The 10,132-nt window shown below is 35.2% G+C and overlaps 1 protein-coding gene across 1 annotated transcript; it reads left to right on the top strand.

Moving 5' to 3' along the window:
* The first annotated feature begins 1,042 nt into the window (after positions 1-1,042).
* Positions 1,043-7,945, top strand: LOC136813142 (uncharacterized). Its single transcript, XM_067069673.1, has 4 exons — positions 1,043-1,149; positions 6,386-6,478; positions 6,840-7,100; positions 7,425-7,945. Exons 1-4 carry the CDS (start codon positions 1,080-1,082, stop codon positions 7,670-7,672), a joined length of 672 nt encoding a protein of 223 aa, XP_066925774.1. The 5' UTR covers positions 1,043-1,079; the 3' UTR covers positions 7,673-7,945.
* The last annotated feature ends 2,187 nt before the right edge of the window (positions 7,946-10,132 follow it).

Below are 10,132 nucleotides of genomic sequence, written 5' to 3' on the forward strand. Positions count from 1 at the left end.
TCAGGTGGTTAGGGCTCGACCATAGTCAAAAATGATTTTGGTATTTGAACTTAAAAGTTATATTTCAGGTTCCTTAACACTTTTAACAAAGAATTGCCTTTATGAATTGCTTTTTAATCGAATCCCTTAAGAAATTAAGAATTTAATTGCAAAAACGTTATGAAACTTTTAAAAAGATGTTAATAATATGTTGCATCCCCTCTTTAGAAAAGTGCTTGTTTTAACGGGTAATTAACTTTTTTGTTTCAAATTTCTTTTACACGTCCCGCCAAGAATTGACTATTTTAAAATTTCGCGGAAATTTTTCTAAAAAGATGTGTCAAAGTTATGACTGTTTTTTTAAGCAAAATCCAGATAAAATTGATGGAAAAAACCCTATTTTGAAGATTTCGAGACAAAGAAGCATTTACAAAAAATTCCGCAAAAATTTTTATTGTTCGGCAAAAGATACACCATCTACTGCGAAAATTTTTTCAAAATACTTTTTCTTCGCCGAAACTAAGCTCTTCAAAGTTGAAATACTCTTCCTCGCAAAAGTCTTCATTTTCTTCTTCATCAAACTTTTTCAATGCAATTTTTGANTCGATATGGCAGTCATGCGGCCGTTTCTTTTAGGGACGCCGTAGAATAAAAGAATGCTAAAAGGATGCCCCGATTGCTAATTTTCGGCGCCCTTTTGGTGTTTTTCACCCTTAAATTGGCAGATTTTACCCAAAAATATTTTCTTGCTCGCTCTGTGCGCGTGAATTTTTCAAACATATTTTCTAAATAATGGAACGCCAAAACACTTACAAATTTGACTTACTTTAATTTTAGTCGATTCAGAGTAATCCTTGGGTATATCTATATAGGTAATTGTTAGGTCAGAGGTAAAAAGTGTTCTTTAAAGCCATAAATTCATAGTACATCAAAATATCTGAAAAGTAGAAGTACACTCGTTTGCTCAAATCGTTATTTTTCAGGATTCACGTAAAAACATCTTGTCAAGTGAAAACATATCCTAAATTGAAACTCTGAAAATCTTTTTTTTTAATCAGGTCGAATCAAAACTTGTCGAAAATGGAATTCCACTTGAAGAAATGGGAGGGAAATCCGTTATCTTTTCTCATCCTTTTTATGGAAATAAATCCACCACTTCTGAACGTACAGGTAATTCTATGACAGTTTTTCAATCCTTTTAAAGATGGATGTTATTTGTTTTTTTAAGAGAAAGCAGCACGAGAAGACACGTTCGACTAAATAATTTATGGTGATCATTTTGGACCAATTATCTTTCTTAGTCTGTTTCAAAGCATTACAATTAGTACTACAGTTGATGCTCTCTAATTCAATTTTCAAGGGGAATAGAATTTTTCGTCGAATAAAGGAATGTCGTTTATGAGAGTTTCTTGTACACCCCTGAGTCAGTGGCCCGGTCAGATCCACCCCGGTGAGTAGCCCGGTGAAAAAAAATGCTCAAAAACAGCCCAAAATTAAGCCCCGGTGGAAAATAAGTCAACCCGGGCAAAAAGGCAAAAGGTTTTGGAAACCCGGGCTGAGGCATGAAAGTTTCTGTTTACCCCGCTGGAAATACTGAAAATTTTGATTCCCCCGGTTGAAATCAAGGAAAGCTTGGGTTACCCCGCTGTTGAAATTAAAAAGTAGAAATGAATCTTAAAAACTAGAAAATGTATGAAATAGAAAAGTAAAACTTGAGCTAAAAACTTACTTTGTTCCATCCAGTTTGAAAAAAATGTAAACAAACTATGTAACTGAGCTACCATCTTGCGTGTATTTACCTAAGTTTAACCGCCCTCGATACTTAGAGTTTATGGCGGCCATTTTTTGGAACATTTTGATTGCGTGCAGTTCGCGCGGCAATGGAATATTCTTACAGGCAAGCTCAAATAAAAAAGAATAACAAAACTCAAAACTCTCTCAACAAAAAATATCTTTACAAAGGAAAAGTGTATTATGTTCCCGAGCATATTACACATTGGATTCTCAAAAAAAGGTTTTTGCTCTCTCTCTTCAATGTTTACTTTAAACATCATGAATAATTTAGTAGTACCTTCCATTATTCTAGAAAAAGCGCGGGAAATTTTCATTCTATTTTTTCTGTCTGTTTTTCTCTGTCTTTTATTAAAACTTGAGTTATTGATTGAGTTATTCTTTTTTTTTTACTATCTCGTATTTTCGGGAGAAGACAAACCGTGGACCCCTGATATGGACCCCCAATATGGACCACCAATATGGACCCCCTTTAAATGGCGAGAAAAGCATTGTGGGTATTTCCCAACATTAAATAGGTAGTTATTTGTGCTATATTAGTCGTCCTATATAATATAAACATATTACAACAGTTATAGAGTTACATACAAGATACATTCTGTTATTTAGACATAAATTCAGTTCGTTCAGAGTGATTTGTTCTATTGTTGAAATGTTGACACAATGTTGATATTTGAGAAAAATATTGATATTAAGACAAAAACATTCAAAATATTTATTATACCGAAAGTGATGTAGATAGTGTGAATGGATATAAAAAGACACCAATCAGAAGCTTGTGACTTCTGTTTTAGATTGATGGCACATGAGGCCCGAGTTACATTGAAGAGTTACATTTAGGAGTGTTCGAGTTGCTAGTATAACTTCCTCTAGAAAATAAAAGTTTATTATCATAGGAGGGACTTTTTATGTAGGTATCATCCACGAAATCTTTTTTCAGAGGCAAACGATATGCGTAATATTATGAAAGTTCGAGTTACTTGAGTTGTAACTCGGCTCTTCATGTCTCAATCTATGGTTTGTTAAGCCAAAAAACATTGTTCTTGAGTATATCCATATTTATTTGGACTGAGCAGAGCAGCTCAAGTAAAAAATCAAACTCAGCAGAATGTTAAGTTCGAATAACTCGGAATAACTCGGAATAAATCTTAAAAAGACTTATCGTACTCAATGTGATATTGGAAGTGCAAATAGACATAAATTATTTCAAACTAGAGTTGTTCAGAGCTGTTTTTGGTATTTCTTGCCGTTTTTGAGGGGGTCCATTAGGGGTCCATATTGGTGGTCCATATTGGGGTCCATATTGGGGTTCCATATCGGGGGTCCACGGTTTGTCTTCTCCCCGTATTTTCTTATAATAAAACATTAGTAACTTCAGATGGTTAAAAGCGATGCCGGCGGTTGTTTCAGTGTGATTTCCACACTGTGACCTAGTATATATACCTTAAGGGAACACTTATTTTGGCGGGAACTAATTTTGGCCTTGCGGGAACTAATTTGAGCTAAAAACCTGCATATTATATACTAATCGATCAGAAACTTTCGCAAAAATCAGGTCTCTAAAATCAGACCCTTACAGTGCTGGAAAAATTTGGCTGAAAATCGACCCTTACAGTGCAATTTTTCTAATTTTTTTGCCCTTTTCAGGGCAAATTTCTCAAATTTTTCCAAATTTTACAGCCTTACAGTGCATTTTTTACCACTTGCTCAAAAATCGACCCTTACAGTGCACTTTCCAAAGTCCAAAAAACCTACCCTTAAGGGCCGCATGTCCGGTAGGGCACTTACCTAGAGTGCCCCCCCCCCGGGGAAACTTTATGCTGATTTAAGATTAAGAAAAAGGTCAATATCACGGTCTGAAAATTTTGCTATCTCGAGCTATGAAGCACTTTCGTTTTCAAAACTTAGAAAACGAAAGTACTTCGTATCTCTTGGTTGCGAAATTTTCAGACCATGGTTGTATTTGTTGTGAGGAATTTTTGGATAATTCATTTTGCCCAGATGCTGCAAGACCCATGGCCCGCAAAATACAACAGCAGCAGAAGCACATGATATGGGTTTTCTAGTGACCACTGAAATTGTTGAATCAATTCAAATACAGTATACAAGTATAAACAGACTTTCAAGACCATGCAATTAATGTGATTTTTGTTATCAAAATTATGAATCGGTCAATGGTTAGGGATAATTTGATGTGCTTTGCTTCTTCCCAAACTCAGAGCTCAAACGACGTTTCTTGAAATAGCTTGGGAATATATACACGTTTTTTTTTTATAAGGAACCTTAACTTTGCTCTGAGCCTGGAGTTCCTTATTTTTACAGAGAATTTCAGCCTCAAAGTTCTTTATCGAGTTCCTTATTTACATAGCTGCTAGGTCAAAGGAAACTATGAAAATGTGTGGTTTTATGGAAACATCGACTATTTCAACAAAGAACTCGGAGAATACAAGATATTGCTAGTTCAAGTGAAAACTCTTACTGTTCCTTAAGACTTGTTTTCTTATCCTCAGCCTGGGCAGTTCCTTAACAATTCCTTTTTTTTGGACCATTTTCAGCCTCGAGTTCCTCATAAACGTGTTCCTTATATAAAAAAAACGTGTAATGTTTTAAATTCATTTTTGATGGATTATATCCCTAGCTATGATTTAAAACAATGTGACACTGCCAAAAATTCATTTGCTTGATACCCTGGTCAGTGCCCCCCCCGACCTAATAGTTAATACCCTGGGAAAAGTTAAATGTTTCCATCAAAAATGTATATTTCTTCAAAAAATCAAAAACAACACGTTGTTTTATTCTCCCCCTTTGTGAGGCTTGGATGGTTTCATGTTTTTAAAAGAAAAAGTGTGGACATTATTATTGTAGTTAGTAAGATGGATGCCTATTCATTCAAAAAGTCAATGGATTTTAAAAGAAATTGTGGGATCTTTTCTTCTTCTATCATAACTTTTTAGCTACACACTTTTTATACGCAACGCAGTGAAGGGCTCAGGCCTCAAAATGGCCAAAAAAGTTGGCTTAGGCCCTTAGGAACCCTAAACCTAAGGATGAAAAATTTTTTAAATAAGGAAACCTATTTTTTTCTTTTTCCACTCTGAAAAGACTGAAATCTTGCTATATTACGACCAAAAAACTGCTGTTTTACTTTCAACAATTTGAAATTTGAGGCCGTTTTAGCCCATCTAGAGGGTCCTATTTTCAAAGATTTTCTTAACCGTCGGCGCCAACCATGGTGGCGCCTCCTCACACACTGATGTAGCCGTTACGTCATAATAGCAAACATACACCACCCTTGTTAAACATCCTAAATCTACCCCTGAATCGAAGAAGGTGCTGGTGGAGATTTTAGGAGATTTTAGGCTATCGACTCTTAAATTTTTACACTAATAAGAAGAATGATGATAACGGTTATCAAAGGACTGTTAAAGTGCAATTTCCTGCTGAAAATAGAAAAAATCGCTTATAATTTGTATTCACCCCGGAGAAAAGTAAGTCAAAATTTTTGAACCCGGTGGATTTTTTGCTCATGAAAAAAAACCCGGTGAAAATTTATTTTTTTGAAAGTCACCCCGGTGAACTTTCAGAGTCCACTGGGTCACTGAGACAGGGGTGTTCTTGTTGACAGTGACTTTTAATAATATCGAACAATGGAGCGTATCGAATAGTAGAACGTCATTTATGAGAGCGTCCACTGTAGTTTTCTTTGAACCTAAAAATGGTAGCAATTACATTTAGGTCCATGATTAAAAGAACTCTTCATTGGAGCTCAGGAGGTTCTGAGATGGACGGCCGACGGTGACGTGCCGCTATAGTTCCAAACAATTAAACCCTGACTGACAAAATTCGTGTCCTGACATACGAATTTAGACTCTGTCATATTTTGTAATATGACAATTTTTTACAAATCCAACCTGAAAAAGGTGAAAAAGACCAAAATTCAATCATATCTGATATACTTTTGGATTTAATATGATTTCGACTGTCAGACATTTTTGGATCCTAAGAAAAGAACCCTATCCCCGTATCCCATTTTCCTTGGACCTCGCTTTCCTTTGTGACCCAGGGTTGACAATTCTGCTTTCTTTTTGATAAGCAATAGAAAATATGTTATTGTCTGCTGGTTGTAACATACGGCAAATCCATTGTAGGTTTGAAGAAAATAAAAAGAAGCAAATCGTCTTTCTTACAACAAGTACACATACTGTACGCAATCAATTGATCTTATCGGAGTTTTTGATTTTTCTAATAATGCGATGCATTGTGGGATTGTTTCGGGAGTAATACAATGGAAATCTCTAAGGAATTCCTCGAGGGAATAGCGCTTCGTCGTGCAAACGTCATGATTATTACTTTTCTCATTTGACCGAAATTCAATCCCACAATCCTTTTCGTCTTAATTCAAAAGTCGTGAAAGTTATTACTTTTTCTTTGTAATTGAGTGTAATTTGCGTGCAAGCGTAATAAACGCAAAGGGTGATGGGATTGAATTTCAGTCAAACATAAAAATCAATGTCTATTTTTAGATTCGCGACGGTATGCTATTCTATTGTAATACTCCTGAAACAATCTCACAATACATCGCTTTTTTAGAATCAATTGTCCTTCTTTTTCACAGGCGACCAGGCGGTAACGACCGGTCGACGTTCCAGTTTCTTTAACACAGGAGGTGCTATGGAAATGAGACGACAATCTCTTGGTGCAGCTTATGGTAAAGTAGTAGTTGATCATAATCTTGAACCATCCGTTAAAAAAAAGGATGGCATAGGTCGCAGCCCTGCAATACCGCATGTAGTATAAGATAGTATAGCAGCACGAATTCGTTAGATTCACTCTGCCGCTACTGGACCGAAATCGTGTCATTCCATATAATGCAATAGCACTTAACGGGTTAGGCTGCGCGCATCCCCAGAATTGATTTTGAGTTATCATTAATGGGTAGAAGGTTTAATTTTGTCTCACTTTTAGGTATTTTAGAATCATGGCTAATGTCCCTTCTTTAGTTTTAGAGGGACTAAAAACAGTTGCTTATCATAGAAATGGATAAATGTTATTATTTTAAACCTTTTTAGCATCATCGCAGAAGAATCGGGGACGGAAATCGATTTACGATTCCGACGGTCGGACCATCCGAACGAAAATATCGGTTGATCCTTCTACCTACCGATTCCAGCCAGGAAAATCACGAACACCTTGCGATCAATTATCGGTCATCACCGATGCTCAACGATCGCGACTTTTAAGTTTGCATAATTCTCAAATGGAACAAAAGAAATCAAGACGGCGAACGTTGACTAAGAAATCCTTGAAAGAGTTCGAAAAAACTCCACAAGGTATGGCGAGCCTCGTAGATACTATCAGGGAACAAAAAAAATAATTTTGATAGGAAAAAATTTATTTATTTGTACGGCTTTCAATCTTTGCGTTGGTTGCTCTTGCACAATACCAGAATAAAAATAAAACTTTCAGAGTTTTCCAATCATTTCGAAATGAACTACAGGATTGAAAGTCGTACAAATTTCAGCTAAAATAATTAAGTCTTATATGATGCAGAAATGTCTCATTTTGATATTTTCATGAACGTTTCTTTTTAAACTAGAGACATTCGTTTACCTAAAATGTAATTAAAAGTATTCTGAATGTTGCTTTTTCTTCAGGAAAACCGTTGAAGCCTTTAAAGATGGTCACATTACCATACGTCAAAAATCTTGAAACAGCAAGTCCTGAATTCCCCATCCTAGTTCCTCCTTTGGAGTTGGACAAACCGAAAGAGAAACCCTCGGCTCCAGTTCGCCGACTTCCGAGAAATGCAGGAACAGCGAATATCGTAAAAAGACAAGCGAGGGAGAGCGGGAGAGTTGAATCTCCTCCACCGATTATAAAAGCTGAAGTTTTTGTATGTTAATTTGTAATTAGTTCTAGTAATTGACAGTAAACTGGAAACTGGCTGACACGGAGAAGTTCAGTTTAAAGCTTTCCAAACAAAAACTGGTTCATATCTGATGTCGTAAAATTCTATATACTTCAGATTGCGAGCTTTACAGAGTAAAAAGTTTGGCGGGATAGAATAATTGCGATAGAAATTTTGGAAGAAAGTTTTTTTGACGAATGAAAAATTATTTAAATTCGCCGAAATTTCATATTCCAAAATCAATATTCGTCTCAACTTTCGCTAGTCTAGTCTTTATTTCTCCAAAGGATACTCTTCCCTCTAACAACTTTTTGGAAGAATTTGCTTTTTTCACCAATGTGTTTTGGAGACCTGATCCAGTGTTTTTATAGTTCAGTGGTCTGATTTTAACAATATTTTTAGAAAGATTTCGATTTTGTATATGAACTATTTGTACATATTTTTTAATAGTGATTTTTTACTAACATTGTGTGGATTTGTGATAAGCGAGACAATAATATATATTTCTGACAAAGGTAACAAATTTCGATCGTGGTTTTTATTTGTGATCAAATTCCTATCCACGCTGGAGTAACGGGGGCGGCTAAATCGGATCAAAAAAGCTAAAGCTTAAAACGAAGAACTAGAGGATGCTAGTGCGAAACCGGATACCCCCAACCTCCACGATTTATCCTCTTATCTGATAAATTAATCTTCCCACCGTATCTCTCACGGGCACCGGGAAGTCTTCTTTCAAGATCTTTACAGAGTTGGTCAAGATATCTCTGTGCTTGTATTCCACCACGTGTTTTTAAACTCTAATTTAGTTTGCCAAAGGACAAGATCTCCGACCGACGGGGACGTGCCGCTTGAGTTTGAAAAAGTGGACGTAGAAGCCACTGAAACCGTTCGAAATTGAAATACTTTAATCGTAGAAATTTTAGCGAGATTAATTTTAGCGTATATTAGCGAGTCAGGAAAATCTTGATTTCTTTTATTTATTTTAGCGAATAACGATCTCAAAATCGCTAAAACGCTAAAATTAGTCTCGCTAAAATTTCTACGATTAAAGTATCAACTGAAATAAAGTGCAATTCTGGCCCAAACTTTAAATTCTGAAAAATGTTAAAATACCCAAAACTATCAATATATTTTGAACTTTATCCCTTTCCGGACGCATGATTTCACGGCTATATGACGCAAACAAAAATTTGATTTTTGACTGGCTTTACTAAAATTGCAATAGAAAGTGATTGATAAAAGATATCACGATAAGTAATACCTCATTTTTTTCACATGTAATAGGGGTTTTGAAATACCAAAAAAAAAATTTGAAATATGGCTGACACCTTGTCACGTGACCGAAATATCGGCAGATTTTTTTTCGGAAAGGTAAAATTTTTGACTTTGAATAAAGAAATAGAGTAAAAGGCATTTGTTTTACGCCTTGAACTTTGAATATGAATTAGGGAATTGAATTACTGACCGGGTAAAAAAAATTTCATGTCATAAGCTTTCCAAGAATCTGAGTAAAGTGATTTTTTGTCCAAATTTTTGAGCAATTTTTCCCTTACAGATTTAGACTGAGTAAATTTACAACTAGCAATTAGCTGACGCTATGAATGCCCCGCCGATAGCAGATATTAGCCCAGAGGAACTTAGTCATGAAGAGAGCAAGGGAATCATAATCAGACTATAAATTGGTGAAATGAGTCTTCATAAAAAGTGCTCAATGTTACTAGAGCTGTTTAAAGTTAAGAAGCACGAGCCGATGCGGTTAAAATTTTCTCAGTAAGATCCATACATAACGAAAGTGTCAATCCAAAAAAAACATGTTTAATCTACCCTTTCTGATGCAAAGTGACTTAAATTAAAACCATTACAGGTTTCGCAACATATTAAGAACTAGCAATGATATCAAAGTTGATTTTCTTCAATCACAAGATAAAAATCTAATAAAAATCCCTTTTGAAAACCCAAACATAAGAATGTGTACTATGAAACTGAAAGTGCTTCCCTTTCATAAAGAATATACATAATGCAGATTAAAAGGTGAATTTGAAAATGAAATTGAATTATAATTTCAGTCATTTGATTTGAAATTTAAAAAGTAAGTAACTTTGGACTGGTGGCATACTGTAGATATAATTTATTTGTATCAAAGGTTACTGAAAATTATCTGAAAAACTTTAACAATCTTTATACGTGTTTCTGCAAAAAAGTTTCAGTTAGAATAAAATTTCTTCATGGTTACTAAAGATATGAATTTGATAGTTGCTCTCAAAATTGCCAGGGGAATTTTCAGATACCGTGTCCTGTTGCAACCACCGTCAACATGGTTAAAAACTTTTCACTTCACATGTAGGTATACAACATTGTGTTTGTATTTTATTGGACGTCTGGTTCTAAAAAGTCAAAAAGTTTGTTCAGATTTGATTTGAGCAAAGTATACTCCTGCGTTCAACATCAATACGG

Source organism: Clytia hemisphaerica, unplaced genomic scaffold (genome assembly GCF_902728285.1).
Source record: "Clytia hemisphaerica strain Z4C2 unplaced genomic scaffold, Clytia hemisphaerica genome assembly, whole genome shotgun sequence".
NCBI lineage: Eukaryota > Metazoa > Cnidaria > Hydrozoa > Leptothecata > Clytiidae > Clytia > Clytia hemisphaerica.